The sequence below is a fragment of the Corvus hawaiiensis genome, chromosome 15 (genome assembly GCF_020740725.1).
Source record: "Corvus hawaiiensis isolate bCorHaw1 chromosome 15, bCorHaw1.pri.cur, whole genome shotgun sequence".
NCBI classification, from domain to species: Eukaryota; Metazoa; Chordata; class Aves; order Passeriformes; family Corvidae; genus Corvus; species Corvus hawaiiensis.
Window position 1 is genome coordinate 19017062 of NC_063227.1, and position 21981 is coordinate 19039042.

The window sequence follows — 21981 nt, forward strand, 5'->3', positions numbered from 1 at the left end:
AATATGCCCAGATATTTTATTTCCAGAAGGAGGAGAGGAAATTGCTGGTTTTTTCTCATTAGGAGAGCAACCCCACCCATCCTCCAGCCCATTTTTAAAGAAGGAATTTTCTGTGGTCTCTTGACCCTTTCCTTGCACCTTCCCCGATTTCTGCAGCCTCTGGGGCAGAGTCTCAGTGGCAAAGCAGCTTCCTCCCCGTTATCTCTCCCCGGTGGTTCTGTCCTCTCCCTGGAAGCCACAAAGGGACCCCAGGGGAAATATTTCCCACCGGAGTGTGACTCTGGTCTGCATCACAAAGCACTTTCATGAGGAGAATTAAGGCTGCCTGGACAATCCTAATTTTGGCATTTCCTAACCTTTGAACCCTGTAATCCTATTAAGGTGCTTCTTAACATAATTATATCAGCATGTGTGTAATAATTCTGCTTTTTATAGTCCAGCGAAGGTTGAAGCCCCTCCGTGCCAGGGTAGGAGATCATGGGGGTGGCACCACGAGCACAAAATCTGTTATAGGAGGTTGGATTTGTTTCTCTGGGTACCACAGGGAAGCTGTGGGGTGATGGGGATTTTGGGAGCCCTAAGCGTGTCGCTGAGCCCTGTGAGCCCCGCAGGGACACGCTCAGTGTCGGGGAACATCCATCTGGGTGCTCTGCCTGCCATTGCTGTGGCCATGTGGCCGCTGTCTCACAGTGCCCGTGGTGTGACTGCGGCAGGGAGGTGGCTCCTCCAGCTCCAGCTCCGGCACACGCGGGAAGATCAGATCCCCTGGGAGTGGGAAAAGGAAATACAGATCCCCTGGGAGATGGGAGAAGGAAGAAGAGATCCCCTGGGAGCTGGGCTGAGGAAGAACACATCCCTGAGAGCAGGGAGAAGGAAGAAAGCCCCTCAGCCCCACCTGTGCCGGCGGTGCTGAGCCTGGTGGGTGCATCTGTCCCCATCCATTCCCGGGGGGTGCTGAGATCCCCTCGGCAGGAGCTGGGAAGCCGCTTGCAGCTCGGGAGTGTTGGAATGTTCTCCAGGAGCCGGGGACTCATGCGGGGGCTGACAGCCCCTTAACTTGGGGGCGAGCTGTGTGTGCTGCCTGGAGCTGCTGCTGTTCAGCACGAGGGCAGAGCCAGCGGGGCTGGGGGAGATGCTGGGTGTGTGTTCCATCTCCTGCCTCCGGAGCCCAGCAGAAACCCGTCTGTGCGCTGGGGAGCTCTCGGGGTTCATTGGAAGAGCGGGTGTTGCTCGCTCTTGCCCCGGGAGCCGGAGGTGTGGCTCGGAGCCGCAGTCGCCACCTTGGTGGGCAGTGCCGGGTCGGGCTCCGATACCGGGAGCCATCTGGAGCGAGGGTGGGAAGTTTGGGAAGCCATCTGTCAGGGTGTTGTAGCGCTAGGAACGGTCCTGCAAACCGTCTGCACCGGGAGGGGGTGAGGGAGCTGCGGCTGGGGAAAGCCGGGGCTCCGTGCCTGCGCTCCCAGCTCCCGAGCTTCTCGTGCTCCCAGCTCCCGCTGTTTCTGTGCCCATCAATCCCTGGAGCAGCGCTGTGGGGCCAGACACCTCTCCAGCAGCTCCCCCAGGGCCTGCACAGGGACATTGGTGAGCTCTGGGCTGGTCCACATGGGAATCTGGGGCCAGGAATGGGTGAGAAGCTGTGGGAGGGATCCTACATCTGTAGGGTGTCCTGGGGGCTCAGCCCAGGGAGGGATTGTCCCGCTCTGCTCTGGGCTGGGGCGGCCTCACCTCCAGTGCTGGGGCACTTTGGGTGCCACAACATCAGAGAGATCCAAAGCTGCTCCAGAGCGTCCAAAGGAGGGAGCCGGGGCTGGGGAAGGGTCTGGAGGGGCCGCCCGAGGAGCGGCTGAGGGCACTGGGCTGGTCCAGCTGCAGCAGAGGAGCTGAGGGCAGAGCTCAGGGAAGGAGGGAATGGCTGGAGAGGGAGGTTTGGGATGGAGAGCAGGGAAAGGTTCTTCCCCAGAGGGTGCCAGGCACTGCCCAGGCTCCCCAGGGAATGGGCACGGCCCCGAGGCTGCCAGAGCTGCCAGGGGTGCACAGGGTGGGGTTGCTGGGGTGTCTGTGCAGGGCCAGGGGTGGGACTGGGTGATCCTTGTGGGTCCCAAGACATTCCATGATTCCATGATTCCCTGCTGGGATCATGCACTGGCTGTGCCCCCCTCATTTGGGGACCGTGAAGGGGGGCTTTGATGGAGATCCTGGCTCCAGAGGCACCTGCAGCACAGCTCCCCTCTCCCAACAGCCCTGGCCCCAGGGAAAAACGTGTTGGGAATGGGCCACGGAGCTCCTGTTCCCTGCAGGGAGCTCCCGCTGAGCTGGCCAGGGCTGGGATGGTGGGCACCTCTTGTGCCAGTGTGGGGGGACTTCTCCAGACTACCGGGCCTGGCATGGAGAGCGAGGAATAAAGGGGTGGGATAATGAAGGACATTCATTCACAGGCGTGGAGGAGGGCATGGGATGGGATGGGATGGGATGGGATGGGATGGGATGGGATGGGATGGGATGGGATGGGATGGGATGGGATGGGATAGGATGGGATAGGATGGGATGGGATGGGATAGGATAGGATAGGATAGGACAGGATAGGATGGGATAGGAATGGGATGGGATGGGATGGGATGGGATGGGATAGGATAGGATAGGATAGGATAGGATAGGATAGGATAGGATAGGATAGGATAGGATAGCAATGGGGTGTGAGAACATGGGATAGCTGGGCTGCACAATGCCCACCAGCTTTCCTTAGGGTGTCTGAGGAGGGAGGGGAGCAGCATCACCGGTGCCTGGAGGAAGCAGCTCCGCAGGGAAGTGGTATCTGGAGGGAGCAGCGCTGTAAAACATGGAACCTGGAGGAAATGGCTCCACCGCAGCAGCGCTGCCTGCGGGGAAGGCAGCAGCGGAGGGAGGCAGCACCTGGAGGCGGCAGCAGCCCAGAACATGGCACCTGAGGGACGTGGCACCCCGGGGGAGCCGTACCTGGAGGCAGCGGCGCCGTGGGGGATGGCGCTTCCCGGGAACGGCGCTGCGGGGAGCGGCACCTGTGGGGAGCGGCGCCGTGGGAGAGCTGTGCCTTTGGGAGTGCGCCGTGGGGGACACACCTGGGGGACACACCTGGGGGACACACCTGGGGGACACACCTGGGGGGGACACACTGTGGGGGACACACCTGTGGGGAGTGGCGCTGCAGGGAGTGGCACCGCTGGAGAACACTGGCACGGCAGGATGGGGCCCGTGAGCAGCTCTGCTGTGGGCAGCGGGTCGCAGGAGTCCCGGGAATGGTTCCTGGAGGAGTGATGGTGCAGGAGAACGGCTCCAGGAATGGTGGAGTAGGGAACGGTGCCAACTGCCAGGAGCTGTGGGGTAGGAAGGGAGTCCTTGTTGCACAGGGAGGGGGGACAGTGCTGCTGGGAGAGGATGTCATGGGAGGCCACCACCGTCAGGGACATCCCGGAGGGGTCTGCAGAGCCCTGAGGGCTTGGAATGGGAGAAGGGGCATTTCCAGGTGTCCACAGCTCGGTGGCCAAGCTGCCTCTCCTGGGAGCACTGCCCCCTGCCCTGGCTGAGGACAAACCTCTGGGCCCTGCTCCATCCCCCTGTCCCCGGGGCCAGCACAGCTCAGGGCTTTGGGGCTCTGCTTTCGGGGCAGCTGGGTGGGACGAGTGGCCAGTGGAGGCCAAGAAGGCTCTTTCTGATCCCAGCTATGGGAAAGCATCCGGTTTTCCTCCCAGCTGCTCTCCCCGCTCTCCCATTCCCCGTTTCTCCACACCACCGAGCCTCTCCCGTCCCTCCTGGCATGCTGTGCTTCCCTCCTCCTCTTTCCCGGGCTTCTCTGCATCCTCTGCTGTGCTCTGCTCTGTCACAGCCCCACTGCCTCCCCTCCAGAGCTGCTCCAGCACCTCCCCTCCCTTCCGAGCCCTCTCCTGTGCCGCCTCATCCATCCCTGCTCTCCTGACACTGCACGGTGCCGCCGTCCGATGCAAGTGGAAGACACGGGAGGACCAAACCAGGCTGGGGTGGCATAAAAAACATGCTCGGGGCTGGCTCTGGGCCTGTGCTTGGAGCTCCCGGGCTTGCAGAGGGCGAGGGAACCTCTGCCCGTCTCCTGCAGGAGATGGAAGCGCTGCTGTCTGAGGCTGCTGCTTTTGTCTCATTCCCAAAGTGCCCCAGAGCTCTGCTGGAATCCCCCAGTATGGTTTCAGAGAGGCGGCTGTGACGGGATGAGCTCCTGCTCTGGGTGGGGAGAGAGGCAGGCAGCAAAAATCAGCAGCAGCACTGATGTGAGCCTGTTCCCGGAGGAGCCAGCCTGGCCCAGCCTCCTTCCCGAGGAGCAGGAGACGGGAACAGCATGGGAGCAGTGCCACGGCTCCAGGGGGCATCTCTGAGGGCATCCCGGTGTAAAACCCCCACCGTGCCCGCCAAAAACCCAAAGGGTTTTTCCTGCCCTGGATTCATCCCTGAGGAGGAGAGAGCCCCGGGGCAGCGGACAAGGGGGTACCAGAGAGAGGCAAAGCTGCAGGAAGGGGGGAGCCGGGAGGATGGGGGGGTTGTGAGTGGCCAAGCCACTGCTTCCCTGGCTGGGAAGCACAGTCTGGAGGCCTGGAGGGAGGATAACCAGGATGGGTCAACGCTCAGGGGAACCCAGCAACTGCACAACTCGGCGTGGCCAGGATGCCGTGGTGCTGCCGAGGCCGCGGCCGTCCTCGTCATCCCCCGGGAATATTGTCACATTCCAGGGCTTCAGAGGCACAACCTTGCATTTTGGGTGGAGGAGGGGCCCGAAATCCCGAGTGCCCTTTGTGCACCCCGAGGTGCGAGCCTACCTCACCACCCCACAAAATTTGGGAAAAGCGATGGGCGAAATTCCCACCAAAGATGGATTAGTGCTTGCCTGGCGGCACATCCCTGAGCCACCAGCATGTGCTGGGAATTAGGCCATGGGGTCGTGTTTTCCCTCAGTCCCAGCTATTCAGGAATTCTGCCCTGCCCTGTTCCGGGCTCATGGCACAGAATCCGCTCCTCAGTGGCCCCGCAAGCGAGGGGACAACGCTGGAAAAAGGCTTCAGTGCCAGGAGCAGACAATGGGAAAAGCAGAATAAAAGCCCCTGAACACAGCGTTCCTGCTTGATCCTGCCATTCCCAAGCTGCTGCTGGCACGGGGAAATCTCTGTAGCTTTATTCCCTGCAGAGGTGGATTTTATTTCAGCCCTGCCAGTCCCCTCCGTGGGCTCGGCAAAGCTCCTTCTGCCCCAGGAAGAGGGGATGGCTCCCATCCACTCGCCCAGGAGCACAGAGCACCAGCGCCTTTCTGGGGGAGGAAAGGATGTGCAGGGGGAAAGCTGGTGAGGAAAGGATGGCCATAATTCCTCTTGGACAGAAGTGAAAGACCACAGAACACCACCTCAGAGTGACCAAGCCATTGCGTGGCCACTGGGGCATCCTGTGGTCCTGAGAGGAAAACCTGATGGATCCTCTTGGATTCAGGCTCCGTTCTCTGCTTCGACTTGCACGGAGCAGGGATGAAAACGGAGCTGTTGTGCCTCTGGTTCCCCATCTCCCATTCCAGCTGAGCTGGGGGAGAGGAAGGAGGCCATTCCCCCGGAAATGGGGCGGCTGGTGCATGGCCAGCCCCAAGGACGTGCCCTGCCAAGCTGTGCCCTGGTGCCGCCCGTGCCGCTGCCGTGTCCCCCGCGCTGCTGCTTTTGTGCTGCTGCTTCTGTCCCCGCAGTGTGAGCATGGCTGTGCCCTGTGCTGTGAGCAGGGCGGAGCATCCTGCTCGGACAGATCCGTGTGTGTATCCACGTGTGTCCGTGTGTGTATCCTTGTGTGTGCACAGCCCCAGCCCCTCTGCACGCCTGAGCTTCTGGTGTCACCACCCGGGTGGCTTCGAGTGTCCCCCGTGTGAGTCCAGCGAGGGCCACCGGGCTCCAGGGAGGATCGGGATAAAGCTGGAGCGAGGAGTGAGGGAGGAGCAGCCACGGCCAAGCAGCCTCCAGGAGGCTGGAGCAGGGCCAGGAGAGGCCGAGGAGGCAGCGGGGACAAGGGGGACAGGGCTCGGAGCAGTGTGACGGGGGGTGGCACAGGCTGAAGGGGGTGTGGAGGCCGGGGCTGTGCACTGACGTGACCCTGTCGTCCTTTTTCTGCCCCTCATCAGAGTCCCCTGAGCGGAGCAGGCTGTGAAGGGGGGCTGCCATCAGGTATGTCCGTGTGGCTCCCGCCAGGATATCCCAGCTTCCGTGGGCGCCAGGGATGGAATGCGGGCACAGGCCCTAGGGGGAGAAGTGGGCTGCCTCAGCCCCCAGCTGAGGATTTGGGGACGGTTGCTGGGGGCTGTTGTAGGGCAAGATATGCTCGCACAGTGGTTGGCTGCTGACTTTGCCCCTTCGTCCATGCCTGTGTCAAGCATTCCCAGCATTGTCTGGAGCCTTCCCTGCATCCTGTGTGTGAAAGCTGTGCCAGGGTGACTCGGGGGTGTGACAATTCCAAACTGGTGGCAGGAGGGAGCGTTGGCCAGGGCAGAAACCCCACTATGGTGCTCTTTGCTTCTTCCCAGGGCTCAGGGAGCACCTGTGGGTCTGCCCTGCTTTTGGGATCAGGGGATTGTGTGTATCCAGTGGGAAGGGGGATGTCCCACATGTCTCAGGTCCTCAGAGCTCTCTGGCATCTCCCTCCATCAGTCTGTCAGTGGAGAGAGCTCCACGGTGGAGGAGACATGGAGGGCATTTTTGGGAACCACAGGAACATCTGGAAGTCCGAGCGGTCTCAAGCTCCCACTTCCACCCCAGCACCAGCACCAGGCTGGCTCTGCCTGTGGCAGCAGGCAGTGACGTGTCCCAGGGCGCTCTGCGGTGTCCCAAATTGGGGTGGGAATCAAGGAATGGCTCATGACCAGGATGGCTCTTGGAGGGACGCTCAGCTCGGCATGGAAGTGCCAAATTCTGGCCTCGGAAGCCTCGTGACAGATGCTGCCTGTGCCAAGGACACCTGGCCAAGGCTCGGTGACACCTGGGGTAGGGGGTGGCTGCTGTGTGAGGACACCAGACCGTGGACTGGTGTAACTGGTGCTCCGTGTCCCGGCTGTGCCAGGAGCAGGGAGCTGTGGTGCCCTCGGGTGCTGGGCTCCCTCAGGGACAGGGTTTGGTGCACAGGGCACCCCTGGCATGGGGGGCTCCCGGCATCTCCAGCCTCTCATGGCTTTGCCTCCGTGTGCTTGGGGGTTTCAGGCTCCACAGGAGACCAGGACTTCTGCCTGGGCTTGTGGCTCCTGCTGAGGGTGCCAGGGGGAGGCTGGAATGTGGCCTGGAATGCCTGGTGGGAGCAGAGCAGGGATGCCCGAGGATGCTGCCCAGGACACACGGCTGTGCCTCGGGGCTGAGTTCAGGGCGGTTCTGCCTCTGCACAGTGAAACCACTGGTGGTACCCAGTGGAAATTCCTGGAGCTTAGCAGGTTCCAGGTGCTGCCTAAACTTTTGGGATCATAAGCCTGGTGGCAGCGTGTGTCCCGCTGTGCAAACCCAGGCTCCCTGTGCCATCCTTGTCCCGAAGGGGCTCGCTGAGCTCTGCTCTGTGCTCTGCTTCCTGTTTCTCTGTGGCCTTGGGTTCCCCTCCCAGCTCTGCTTTGCTCCCTGGCTGTCCGTGGGTCTGGCTCCAGGGGTGTCCGTGGGTCTGGCTCCAGGGGTGTCCGTGGGTCCGGCTCTGGGGGTGTCCGTGGGTCCGGCTGTCCCTCCCAGCATGGGTAGGAGGGAGCTGTCCAGTCCCTGCCGCTCATCCCCGCGCTCCATCCCCGCATCCCGAGCCGGGGTTCCTGGGTGTGACACTGCTGTCCCTTGTTCCCCGCAGATCTCCGGCCTCTGCCCGATGTAGCCATGACTGGGACCTGCACCCGGGAGTGCACGGAGTTCGGCCACTCCGACACCTGCTGGATGCCCGGCCAGTCCTCCCCCAGCCGCAGGCCCAAGAACGCCCTCAAACTCTCCACTTTTGTGCCTTACCAAGACCGAGGGAGTCAAGAGCAAGTCGGGAACGGCAGCCCCAGACTGTCGGAAGAGCGCAGCACCAAAATGGCCAACCTCCGCCTGCTCCCCACGTACAGTGCCTTCTCCAATAGTAGCCATGAGCCCTGCAAGGACTCTCCCATGGAAGAAATTCCTCTCACCCAGACCTCGGACTTCCAGCCAGCCACCACCCCCTCGGCCCAGACCACCAAGAGGGAGATCTACCTGTGAGGCTGGGCGCGAGGGGCAGGGAGCGGAGGCCAGAGGAACATTTCCCACTTCGATGCTTTATGGCTCCGGCCGCTTCTCCAGGCAGGGGGCTCTGCGGGGAGCAGGGCAGGGCGAGGCAGGGAGGAGAGGAGCGCCTTTTTAACCCCGTGTTTCCCGGGGCTGGGGGTGGGTGGGGAGGATGAGAAGCATCCCAACCCCGATTGCCGAGCATCCCGAACTGCTGCCAGGGAGGGCTGGGCAGGCTCCTGGTGCGGAGGGCACGGAGAAGGGGAGAGAAGGGCTTACGTACCAAAGGTCCACGCAGAGCTGGTGGAGTTCCTGGGGCATAGGACGAGGGGTGTCCCCGAGCACGGGGAGCCAGCTGCCTGTCTCTTTGCTGTAGACTCCTGTAAATACGAATCTTAGGAATGACATTCAAGTCCTGCCTGATCGCAACTTTTTATTGTCCTTGAAACAAACAAACAAACAAACAAAAAAAAAGACGTTTAAGGAGAAAACAAAACAAAAGAGAAAAAAAAAATCCAGACAAAAAAAAAAAAAAAAAGAGGAAAAACCAAACAAAAAAAAAAAAAAAAAAGAGAGAGAAAAAGAAAAATAACAAACCACAGGGAGCAAGTTCCAGCTTTGAATGGTTTCGTGCGTGGAAGAGCCCCTGGGAGCGCAGCGTCCGGCCCGCACTCATGTTCTATATTGTAAATAGAGATGTGATCAGTCCCTGAAACAGCAGCTGGGGAGCTGGAGGAGAGGGGCAGCATCCTGGCCGGACTGTAGGGACTTTGCTATTTTTCAGCCTGGATCTCTTTCTGAACGTTGTCACTGTGCCCACAAGCTGCAGGGTCCCTAGGGACTGCCCGGTGCCATAGGTGGGGGCTGCTTTGGGGTGGGGGGGGGGGTCCCCGGTGGTGGCCCTGCGGCTGGCGGGTGGAGGAGGGGTGGGGAAGCCCCCAGTCAAGGGACCGGCTGGGTCCGGGGAGGGGGTGTCCCCAGGCAAGGGACCGGCTGGGTCCGGAGAAGCCCTCAGTCCGCCTCTGCTGGCAGGGAGGTCGCCAGCGGCTCCGGCTCTCAGCCCATCGCCTCGGGCCCCCCCGGGGCAGGGGAAATGCCCACGAGGCCAGGCTGTGCCGCGCCCTCCACCTCCGTCCCATCCGCCTGTAAAGCCACCATTGCCTTTGTGAGGAGGAGCTTTGTCTCAGGGTCACACCGGGGGCCGCCGAGCCCCTGCCCGCTGGACTCCCGCCGCCCTTAGGCCACAGGGCCACTCTCACGGGGTCCAGCTTTCTCTTCCATTGTCAAAGGTCCACCGGTCTCCCCGGCAGGTCCCCGCTGCCCCGGCGTCCTCAGCTCCCGTGCAGGGTCCCCGGCCGGGGCGGGGGGAGCGGAGCCCCTGCCCCTCACAGGGCTCCCCAGAGGGGGACCCTTGGCTCTGTCACTGCTCCCTTGGCAGCCGGGGCACAGTCCTGGTTTCGGGATGCACCCCTGGCAGGAGGGGTCCGGGCGACTCGCGCCTCATTCCTGGGTAGCCCTTGCCAGTCCTGGCCCTCCGGGCCGCGGGAAGGGCCGTGCTGCACCCTTGTGCTTCCCGTCTCCAGCTCCGGCATCTTCCTGAGGGAGCGAGGCCAGCAGGATGGGTGTCCTGCGGCAGAGCATCCCCGGACCGCACGGTCCGTCCCCGCGGGGCTGGCGGGTGGCTCTACCGGGCTCCGGGGGCGCAGGGACCCCGCAGGGCCGGGGCGGGGCAGGGCCTGCCCTGCCATAGCTGTAGTGCCTGTCGGGCCCCCTGCCCAGCCTCCTCCCCCTCCAGCACCCCGCTCTGAGCAGCTCCTCTCTCTTTCTGGGGCAGTGGCGGGGTGCAGCCACCTCCCCGTGCGGCTCCCCGAGGGGACACGGCGCCAGCCGAGCCCGGGCGACAAAGGAAGGGCGGCAGAAGGCGCCTGCTCGCACCCGCTGCTTCGTGTCCCTCGTGTCCCCCCGTGCCCCAGCCCTGCCTTCCCCGGGTGGCACCGCCGCCACCCCGCATCGCCCGCGGCCCCGGCACCTGGCGGTGCCACCCGGAGGAGGCAGGACCCTCCTCCCGGCCTCCCGCTGCTGCTCCCGCCCGGCCGGGTGTCCCTGGAGGCGGGCGGGATGCTCCCGGTGGATGTGCAGCCGCCCGCCCCGGCCGGGATTCCTGCTCTGCCCTGCGGGGCCGCGTTCCCCCGGTCTGGCTGCCTGAGCAGCTCCCGCTCCTGAACTCGTTTTTATTGTAGCTCTGTAGTTTCAGGGCCAAACTGGGCAGAATGTGCAATTTGGCCGCGCTGGCCACGATCTTTGACTCCACTGCCAACTCGGCTGCTCACGCCTCCCCTGGGCTCAGGCAGTGGCAGTGTCCAGTGCCCCTCTTGGGGACCCCCGGGAGAGCCACATCCGAGGGGGGCTTGTCCAAGACCACCTTATCGCGGCGGGTGGGCTCCCTACCTTGTGCTGGGGTCTCCAGAGGGATCCCGAGGCTGGAATTCCCGTGGCTGGAATTCCCGTGGCTGGAATTGCTGTGTCGTCTCCTGGAGCACCTGGCGATATCCTCAGTGCGAGCATGGGGGGGGGTGGGGTGCAGAGGGGTCCGTCCCCGAGGGATGGGTTTGGGGGTGGGTTTGGGGATGGGGGTGGGGATGGATGAGTCCTGTGGGGTGCACAGAGGGGTGGTGGGGCTTTGAAGGGGAGCACAGTGGGGCACAGTTTGGTACCAGGGTTGGGTGTCTGGGGGTGCAGAGGGGTTGGGGGTCTCGGGGCGCTGGGTGGGCGTGTGGGGAAGGCCAGAGGGGGCAGTGGGACCGGGGCCTCAGTGGGGTGCCAGGGTGCAGGGGGATGGGTCCCTGGGGAGGAGAGGGCGCTGGACATCAGTCCTGGGAGAGGGGTTTGAGGGGATTTGTTCTGGGGGGAAGCTCCCAGTGCCACTGGGGATCAGTCCCGGGGGAGGGCGAGGAGAGGTGCTGTGGGAAGAAGCTCATTTGCACAATTATAAGCCAGAAGGATAAAGCCTCTGTGCACGTGGGGGGGGACAGCTCCCCACGGGCTCCAGTCTAGACAAGCACAGGGAGGAGGAGGAGGAGGAGGAGGAGGAGGGTTCACTGTATCTCACACTGCACTAGGACAAGCCAGGGGGAAAACCAAAGGTGGGAGCCAGGGAGCAGGCGGGCTGCGTGGGAAGGATCTAAGCGACCCCTTTGTAGCTCTTCAGTGTTGGTTCTATTTATACGAGATTTCATTTCCTTGCTTGTGATGCCTTGTTTTTTGTACAGTTTTATGTACATGCAGGTGTAGCTTTTCTAAAGGAGAAATCCTATGGCAGAGTAAAGTACCCCACTATTTTTCAGATGGTGCCCTACGTCTAAGGCGACGCCTCTTGCTAAGGTTGTACTGCTCAATGTGTGATGCATTTCCCTGTGCGGGGAAGCCTTTGGGCCTTGGGCTTGGTTTTCCCCGGGCGCTGTGAGCACAAATTGATTCCCTTGTAACTCTTTCCGTTCGGAGCCGTGAGCATGACACCGTCGTGATCCCCTTTCCGTTCTCCCCTGTTCCGTTCGTTTGCTGAGCTGTCAGATGACCAACTCCATTGTAATTAGCCCTTCCTAAAGCTTTACAATAAAAGTGTGAAAACCCGGCTGCCTGCGCCCGCCTGCTTCTTCCCACGAGTCCCCCTGAGCGTCCTCAGGGAAGAAAGGGCTGGGAAGGCTTTGGGATGTGCCTGCCTTCCTCCAGGTGCAAGGAGCCCTGCTCCTGTCTCCCTGTTTTCCAGCTTGGGGATGTTCCTGCACAAGGACAAGGAAGATAATCCCCCAGAGCACTTTCCCACGGAGCTGTGTCCTTCAAGGCCAGGCGGGACGGGGTTTGGATCATCCTGCTCCAGTGGGTTGGAGCTGGATGAGCTCTCAGGCCCCTTCCAGCACAAGCTGTTCCATGGTTCTGGGATTGATTTTATGATTGAAACCCAAAATATTTCAATGGAAAGACACCTCCAGCCCCAAGGCTGCCTGCACCGGTCACCAGCCAAGGTGGGAATCAGGAAAATCCCATCAACGTGCTCCAGACCCTCTCCCACCTCTACCACTGCTCCTTGGAGATTTGCTCCGTGCCCCACCATTTCACCATCTCCTTTCCCAGGCATGGCTGGGTTTTTTAGGTAGTTCAGACCCTTTGGAATCAGCTGCGTCCCTCCAAGCCAGGGCACATTTGCAGCTCTTCCCACCCCAGCTGCAGGGAGCGTTTCCCTGCCTGCCTTTGCACAGGATCCCGACCATCCCCAGCTGCACCGGGAGATTTCCTGGCTCGGGGCAGAGCCCTGTACCACCCCTCTCTGGTGGGCTCCGTACAGGTGTGGCACATCTGGGCTGTGCTGGGCTCACACACAGCCTGGCACCTCTCCCTGCTCAGCTCTGTGGTTGGACCACCAGGCCAAGACTCCTTCCCAGCTTGGAAGCCTCCAGGAAGGAAGAGTTCCCACGTGAAGATGAAGCTCAGCCTCCACTCCCCCTTGCAAAGCCTCCTTTCGAGCCATCCCCTCCGCAGGGCTCTGCAGGGCCATGGCAGGGCATCCAGTGCCCCCCACTCCCAAGGGATCCCCCCTTGCAGTGAGGGCTGGGGGCTCTCAGCTGCCCCTCGGGGCAGGCCCAGCCCAGCTGGGAGCAGGGATGTGTCCCCAGGGAGCCCAGGGAACCCAGTGCCCTTTGCTGCCATGCCGGGGAAAGAGGATCCAGGTGCTGAGGATGGTGCCAGGCTGGCACAGCTGGCACAGAGGGACAGAGTCGCCAGCACCCTCCTGTCCCCAGGACAGGTGACCAAAGGGTGTTTTCCTAAGCAGAGACAGTCCCAGGCCCTCCCTGTCCCTCCTGAACACCCCTGGCCCCATGCCATGCCCTGCGGTTTCTCCTCACGCCCCCTTCTCCTCCTCAGCCATCCCAGGATACCCAGACCGCTCCCCGATCCCATCTGTGCCTCCTTCCCCTCTCTGCTGTCCCTTTCCCAGCCACTCCTTCTCCTCCTCGTTCCCTCCCTGCCTCTCCTCCCCGTTCCTGTGCTCTCCCCTCACCCCACACGACGCCTCCCCGCTCCTCCAGCACAGCCCCGAGCTCGCATCCAGCCGGCTCCGTGCCGGGCTGGAGCCCTCCGGTTTCCATGGCAGCACACATCAATTACCGGCTGGGAAGGGGCCTGCGGATGCTGCGGATGCTGCAGCTGCCCAGCACGGCCGGGGGCTCGGGCACAGGGATCCCGGCAGCACCACCCTCCGATGGGATCCAGTGCCCACGGAGCCCTGCAGGGAGATGGGAAACAGGAATGGGCACAGGGATCCCATCAGCACCTCCCTCCAATGGGATCCGGTGCCCACGGAGCCCTGCAGGGAGATGGGAGACAGGAATGGGCACAGGGATCCATCAGCACCACCCTCCGATGGGATTTGGTGCCCACGGAGCCCTGCAGGGAGATGGGAGACAGGAATGGGCACAGGGATCCCATCAGCACCTCCCTCCAATGGGATCCAGTGCCCACGGAGCCCTGCAGGGGATGGGAAACAGGAATGGGCACAGGGATCCATCAGCACCACCCTCCGATGGGATTTGGTGCCCACGGAGCCCTGCAGGGAGATGGGAAACAGGAATGGGCACAGGGATCCATCAGCACCACCCTCAATGGGATCCGGTGCCCATGGAGCCCTGCAGGGGATGGGAAACAGGAATGGGCACATGGATCCCATCAGCACCACCCTCCAATGGGATCCGGTGCCCACGGAGCCCTGCAGGGAGATGGGAGACAGGAATGGGCACAGGGATCCCATCAGCACCACCCTCCAATGGGATCCGGTGCCCACGGAGCCCTGCAGGGAGATGGGAGACAGGAATGGGCACAGGGATTCATCAGCACCTCCCTCCGATGGGATTTGGTGCCCACGGAGCCCTGCAGGGAGATGGGAGACAGGAATGGGCACAGGGATCCCATCAGCACCTCCCTCCAATGGGATCTGGTGCCCACGGAGCCCTGCAGGGAGATGGGAAACAGGAATGGGCACAGGGATCCCATCAGCACCTCCCTCCAATGGGATCCAGTGCCCACGGAGCCCTGCAGGGGATGGGAAACAGGAATGGGCACAGGGATCCATCAGCACCACCCTCAATGGGATCCGGTGCCCATGGAGCCCTGCAGGGAGATGGGAGACAGAAATGGGCACAGGGATCCATCAGCACCACCCTCTGATGGGATCCGGTGCCCACGGAGCCCTGCAGGGGATGGGAAACAGGAATGGGCACAGGGATCCCATCAGCACCACCCTCCAATGGGATTTGGTGCCCACAGAGCCCTGCAGGGAGATGGGAGACAGGAATGGGCACAGGGATCCATCAGCACCACCCTCAATGGGATCCGGTGCCCATGGAGCCCTGCAGGGAGATGGGAGACAGAAATGGGCACAGGGATCCATCAGCACCACCCTCTGATGGGATCCGGTGCCCACGGAGCCCTGCAGGGGATGGGAAACAGGAATGGGCACAGGGATCCCATCAGCACCACCCTCCAATGGGATTTGGTGCCCACAGAGCCCTGCAGGGAGATGGGAGACAGGAATGGGCACAGGGATCCCATCAGCACCACCGTCCGATGGGATTTGGTGCCCACGGAGCCCTGCAGGGAATGGGAGACAGGAATGGGCACAGGGATCCCATCAGCACCACCCTCCGATGGGATCCGGTGCCCATGGAGCCCTGCAGGGAATGGGAAACAGGAATGGGCACAGGGATCCCATCAGCACCACCCTCTGATGGGATCCGGTGCCCACGGAGCCCTGCAGGGGGTGGGAACAGGAATGGGCACTGCAGGACTGTCCCACCTGGCCGGGCTCCAGCAGCAGAGTAATGCGGCCTCAGTGTCCCTGCTCAGCCCGTGGGGATTCAGGCCTGGCTGGAGGCGGAGGAGATGGATCTGCTCCTCCTGGTGCCTTCCCTGGGATTGGGGCACCTGCAGAGAGGGGTGAGGGGTGGCTGCTGGGGACAGCGGGTGACAGGGGATGGGCTGGGCTCGTGCCAGAGCTTTGTTGTGACCTGGCTTTTCCAGGTACCTCCGGTTTAATTGGGTCCTGGCTTACAGCAGCAGCTGGGAATGTGCCAGGCCAGGGACATCCATTTTGACGGGAAATTTAATTCCCGTGCCTCCTGAGGGCCTGACCCCGCAGCCCCAGCTGTCCAGCTGCCTGCACAGACCTGGCAGGGTCATTTTCAGGGCTTGCATGGTAATGGGGATGAGGTTTGGGATGTCTCCCTGGCTCCAGCAGTGCAGTGGCACCGTTTCCTCACAGACTGCCCTTCCTGAGCGTTTTCCCTGCAGGAATATGCCCAGCCCTAAGCTCGGTGGGGTTTAAAGCTGGATTCTCAGTAGCCACAGGAGCACAGGAGGGTTTGGGTTGGAAGGGACCTGCCATGGGCAAGGACACCTCCCACTGTCCCAGGCTGCTCCAAGCCCCAATGTCCAGCCTGGCCTTGGACACTGCCAGGGATCCAGGGGCAGCCCCAGCTGCTCTGGGCAGCCTCAGGGCCTCACCCCCTCACATCAGTGCCCGTGTGCTCCCTTCCCTGAGCTCCTGAATCCCAGAGCAATGGGCATTTCTGGGAGCTGGAAGCAGGGAGCCAGGTGGGAACCTCAGAACGGCCTCATCTGTTCTTCCTGAATCCTTAAAGAATTTCAAAGATGCTGAGGTGGTTCCTGGGCCAAGCAGCTCCGGTGAGAGCAGGGAGTGAGCCAGCAGAGCCCTGCCCAGGGCTGGCTGAGCAGCGAGTGCCCAGCAGGGTGGATTTTTCCTTGGATGAGCAACGGGACAGCTCTTTCTGCTGTGATGATGGCCACAAATCCCTGCTGGCATGGAAGCAGGGCTCTGGCTCACCGCGGAGCCAGCCCGGTGCTCAGGGTAGAGGTTCCAAAAGAATTGAAGAGCTGACACCACTTTTTTTTTCATCAGCAGATGTGTTTTATTCCACGATTCCCAGAGGCAGCTGCGAAACCTCCAGAGCAGGACCATGGAGAGGGCAGGGAGAGGCTTCAGCGGCCGGACCAGGGTTGGGAACAGAGCCCGGAGTGCTGGAGGAGCGGGGCCGTGGCTGGCGCAGCCGCTCCCTCCTTCCTGCGCCGGCTGCGGGAGGTGCCCGGCCCCGCACGGCCCCGCCAGGCGCTCCGCTAATAGGATGAGCGAGAGACAAGCCCGCGGTGGCCCCGGAGCCTGGCCCTGCATATGTTGTGGTGGCCTCTGGGGGAGATTGGATATTGTGCTGCAGGAGAAGCCCCTGTAATCGCCCGCAGGATGATTGGGATTTGCAGCAGCTCAGAGGAGGCTGGGGGGCCCGGCCCCAGGCAGTTTGCTCGGTGTCTCTGCTTGTCTGGCACTCTGATGAAGGGGATTAGGAGATTTAGAGCCAGCCCAGCCCCCTCTCTGGGGGGCTCTGGAGCCGGAGCCCCGGCAGAACGCACGGCTCCCTTGATTCCCACAGGCAGATTGATGGGGACAGGGCCGGGGTGCTGCCACCAGCAGCTGATCACGGGCGGGAGCTCTGCTCCTCTGCCAGTGGGGAACTGCCACCTCAGCACAGGGACAGTCCCTCACCTCCCTCCCTGGCCAGGTGATCATCCCAAAGCAGCTTCCACCCCACACTGCCCCCATCCCTCATCCCAAAGCAGCTTCCACCCCACCCCATCCCCATCCCTCATCCCCAGAGCTCTCACCCCACACTGCCCCCATCCCTCATCCCCAGAGCTCTCACCCCACCCCATCCCCATCCCCTCATCCCCAGAGCTCTCACCCCACACTGCCCCCATCCCTCATCCCCAGAGCTCTCACCCCACCCCATCCCCATCCCCTCATCCCCAGAGCTCTCACCCCACCCCGTCCCCGTCCCTGCTCCGCTCCCAACCCCTCCCAGTGCTCCGAGCCCCCTTTATCCCGGTGTGAATCCCCAGGCTGGCCTGGCACCATGATTTAATCCCACAAGGAGGCACAGCTGCCTGGACCGAGCTCTCCTACCCATCTGCCCGAGCTGAGCCTGGCCCAGAGCACGGCCCAGCCACTCCCTGGATAAGGCAGGCTCGGGGGCTTAGTGCGAGCGGCTCTAATGGGATTAGCGCGAATGGGAGCCACGCTCAGCGCCACGGAGAGGGATCCGTGCCTGCCCTCCCTCCCCGGCTCCCTCCCTGCCCGTCCATCCGTCCTGCAGGTGCCAATCACATCCCAGCACCCACATTCCTGGGGAAAGGCAGCTTTGGAAAACTCCTGCAAATGAACGCCTGCCACGGATCCGATCTCTCAGCTCCCTGAGCCCATCGCTCCACCCTGATCTCATTATGGGCATGGCTCAGTCCCACCTGCACTCCTGAAACAGCCCCAACCTGCAAAGTTTGACTCCAGAGAGAGAAGGTTTCTTCTCAAAAAACCTTAAAAAAGGTTTTAAAAGGGGTTGGACATCCAACCCTTCCTCAGTTCCCTCTTTGCCGCAGCCTTGTCACAGTTCCAGCGCTGCAGGGATGCTCTGGAGCCCGTGAGGCTCAGTTTGGCTTTCTGGGAGGCTCGGGAAGGATCCCACAGGAAAACCATCAGGCCCAGTGATTAAACAGTGTTGTAATGACACTGAGGATCCCCCATAACCCACTGAGGTGTCACCCTGAAAGCACAGGGCAGAGAGTTCTGCTCCTCTGGCACTGCCACACATGGGATTTTGGGAAGGAATTGTTCCCTGGGAGGGTGCCAAGCCCTGGCACAGGGTGCCCAGAGCAGCTGGGGCTGCCCCTGGATCCCTGGCAGTGCCCCAGGGCAGGCTGGACACTGGGGCTTGGAGCAGCCTGGGACAGTGGGAGGTGTCCCTGCCATGGCAGGGGGTGCAGCAAACTGGTTTTTAGGGTTGCTTCCAACCCAAACCATTCCATGATCTATGACCCTACGGAATCGGGCAGAGCTGATCGTGGTCCCAGGACTTTGTGTGGCCTTTGGGCAACACCTCTGGAATCAACGGGATTGAGTCATTCCCCATGAGTTTCCCTGCATGGAGCTGATCTGGAGGAACCACCAGGGAAGGCTGAGGCTGCTCTGCCCGCTCACAGCTCGTTGCCTGCATGGTGCCACCACATTCCAGTGGCACCTCCTCCGCCCGGGCAGACTCCAACGAAAACCCCTCACAAATCCAGAAAAAGCCCCAAAATCCAGTTCTTTCTCCCCAAACACAGCAGGGGGTTGCCAAAGGAGGATGTCCATCCTTAGGGAATGGATAACAGAGGCCACCTTGCCTGGCCCTCACACCGAGCACTCACCCCGAAGATGCCTCCTGGCTGCAGCCACTTCCACCTGCTCCGAACATGAGGCCAGGGAAAGGGAACACGAGGCCTTCAAGGAAAGCCTGGAACGAAGCAGAGGGCTGGGTACCAGAGGGACTCGGCTGTAACGGAGCAGGGACAGCAGGGATGGGGCTGCAAAGTGCTGGGAAGAGCTGGTGTGCAGGGCAGGGATGTGGGGAAGCACTGGGAAAGCGTCAGGACGGATGGAGCTTTCTTACCCTCCTTATCCCTACCCTGAACCCTTCCCCGTGCTGTCCATCCCACCCAACTCACTGCTCTGCTCCTGGTTCTGGTCCTCTGGGACCGTGGCAGGGCCGGCTCCTCCATCCACACGCAGATCCCATCTCCCTGAGAGCAGATCCACGGCTCCCTCACATGTGGCTCCTCCATCCACACACAGATCCCATCTCCCTGAGAGCAGATCCACAACTCCCTCACGTGTGGCTCCTCCATCCACACACAGATCCCAGCTCCCTGAGAGCAGATCCACAACTCCCTCACATGTGGCTCCTCCACCCACACACAGATCCCAGCTCCCTGAGAGCAGATCCACGACTCCCTCACGTGTGGCTCCTCCATCCACACACAGATCCCAGCTCCCTGAGAGCAGATCCATGACTCCCTCACGTGTGGCTCCTCCATCCACACACAGATCCCAGCTCCCTGAGAGCAGATCCACAACTCCCTCACGTGTGGCTCCTCCATCCACACACAGATCCCAGCTCCCTGAGAGCAGATCCACAACTCCCTCACGTGTGGCTCCTCCATCCACACGCAGATCCCATCTCCCTGAGAGCAGATCCACAACTCCCTCACGTGTGGCTCCTCCATCCACACGCAGATCCCAGCTCCCTGAGAGCAGATCCACAACTCCCTCACGTGTGGCTCCTCCATCCACACGCAGATCCCAGCTCCCTGAGAGCAGATCCACAACTCCCTCACGTGTGGCTCCTCCATCCACACACAGATCCCAGCTCCCTGAGAGCAGATCCACAACTCCCTCACGTGTGGCTCCTCCATCCACACGCAGATCCCAGCTCCCTGAGAGCAGATCCATGACTCCCTCACATGTGGCTCCTGCAGGATTTCTATCAGCAGCCACCCCAGCCTCGCTGCCAGGGCACTGCATTCCTTTCCCAGGAGAAGCTCTGCGCATCCCAGCCCTTTCCAAGCTTGCTGGAAAGGATGGCGCCTTTCCCAGGGTCTCTCTGGCTGCCAGGGCAGCTCTGCCATGGCACAGCTCCCTCGCTGTGCGGATGAGCTCATCCCAAGTGTGATGGCATCATCTGCACCCCAAAAGTCTTTGCTGGGGGTGAGGAGGGTGGGGAAGGACCCACAATTTCCGAGGAGGAAAAGCCAAGGAGAGGCTGTTTTCCCCCGGCCTCCCCGGGAGCCTGAGAGCTGCTGAATTATGCTCATGACTCAAACGTGCAGGAGATGAGGACATGATCAAATCCCACTCACTGCTCCAGGGCTCCGCCTCCGGCCGATGGATGCCGGAATCTGCTCCGGCACAGCCACCAGCCAGGGCTGAGCGCAGCAGGAGGCAATGCTGGGACCCTTCACAGGCCCTCGGACAGCCTCGGGGACACGGTGGGATCCCAAAGGGATCACAAATGCGATGGAAAATCAGCCCCAGCTGAGCCTTTGGGGCGCTGGTTTTCCCCTATGCAGGCAAAAGCGAGCTCCCTGAGATCCTCCCCCTGCTTGGGAAACACCAGGAAACACCAAATCCCTCAGGTCTCGTGCCGGAACTGTGGGATGTCCCCTCCAGCTTTCTCCCTCCTGGCTTTCATCCCTCGTGTTTGTCCTTCCATGCCCTTCCCACCCCCTCCTTTCCTGAGGACCCCAGGGCCTGTCTGGTGCCTGGAGAGGCCCTGGTTGTCTTCTCAGTGCGTGCCCAGCCCTGGTGACCCGGAATGTGTCACCAACCAGAGCCTGGCCAGCCTGAGCTCTGTCCTTCATCCCTTTGGCACCAGACCGATGCCAGCCCTCCCCCTGCCAGCGGCACAGAGGTGCCACACGCTCCGGAGCCGGGCTCACTTCATCCAGCCTGTCCCTGTCTGCAGCTGGACACTCCCTGGCAGCTTCCCAGGGGTCAGCGGTGGGTGGCAGATCTGTGGTGCAACAGGGACATTTCTCCAGGAGCAATTCCCCCCTGGTTTAACCTCGCACGAGACAGCAGAGAGTGGGAGGCTGGAGCTGAGGTGGCACCCAGCCCCTCTGGGGACAGCTCTGGGCCTGGCACTGGGCACAGCTCTCCTGCCCTGGGCACGAGGGGTTGGAGCACGGGCTGGGAAAGAGGGAAGCACCGGGAATGCTGTGAAGAGGGAGGAGCAGCGAGGGCTTGTCTACAATCCCTCAGCGTCCCAAGGTGGAACAGGAGCAGAGAAACGATGCCCGGAGCAGCCAGTGAGGAGATGAGCCCAGGTGGCACCTGCAGATCCACTGGAGAAAAGGATGGGAAGGGATGGGGTGGGAAGGGATGGGATGGGATGGGGTGGGATGGGGTGGGATGGGATGGGATGGGATGGGATGGGATGGGGTGGGGTGGGGTGGGATGGGGTGGGGTGGGATGGGATGGGGTGGGATGGGATGGGGTGGGATCAATGGGATGGGATGGGGTGGGATCAATGGGATGGGATGGGATCAATGGGATGGGATGGGGTGGGAAGGGATGGGATGGGAAGGGATGGGATGGGAAGGGATGGGATGGGGTGGGATCAATGGGATGGGATGGGATCAATGGGATGGGATGGGGTGGGATGGGATGGGATGGGATGGGATGGGATGGGGTGGGATGGGATGGGATGGGGTGGGATGGGATGGGGTGGGGTGGGGTGGGATGGGGTGGGATGGGATGGGGTGGGATGGGGTGGGGTGGGATGGGATGGGATGGGGTGGGATGGGATGGGATGGGGTGGGGTGGGATGGGATGGGGTGGGGTGGGGTGGGATGGGGTGGGGTGGGGTGGGATGGGGTGGGATGGGATGGGGTGGGATGGGATGGGGTGGGATGGGGTGGAATGCAGTGGGGTGGAATGGGATGGGATGGGAAAGGCTCTGGGGGGTCCTGCATGCCAGGCTGCGCAGCTGGGTGAACACAGCGAGGGCAAACCTCCCTCAGCACCTCGTCCCTGGGCTGGGCTGGGGGTATCCACAGCAGCCTGGGGACAGTGCCAGCTGTGGGGGCAGTGCCACCCGGCTTTGCACACCCCCACACACCCACATCCTCCTCCCTGGGGCTACCACAGGGCTGTGAGTGCAAGGCTGAGCTACCACATGTCCGGGGGGGGGGGGGGGGGGGAACACAGAGCTCGTCCCCGTGTGTCCCTGGGCAGGGGCTGGGTGCCATGCACTCACACACAGCATGTCCCCGTGTGTCCCCCGAGCACGGGGTGGGTGTCGCACCCAGCCTGGGCTCTCCCCGC

General features: G+C 62.1%; 1 protein-coding gene across 4 annotated transcripts in view; it reads left to right on the forward strand.

Annotated features, from left to right (window-relative positions):
* The window catches only part of PCDH1 (protocadherin 1), a 57444-nt gene extending 48333 nt beyond the window's left edge, over window positions 1-9111 (forward strand). For 3 of the 4 annotated variants that reach the window (XM_048319676.1, XM_048319674.1, XM_048319675.1), the window contains exon 5: window positions 7834-9111. In XM_048319676.1, coding sequence (XP_048175633.1) covers window positions 7834-8219 — 386 coding nt within the window. In that variant the 3' untranslated portion in view covers window positions 8220-9111. Of the gene's footprint in view, window positions 1-6148; window positions 6192-7833 lie in introns of all 4 variants that reach the window. The other variant, XM_048319677.1, reaches the window with a different exon arrangement.
* The last annotated feature ends 12870 nt before the right edge of the window (window positions 9112-21981 follow it).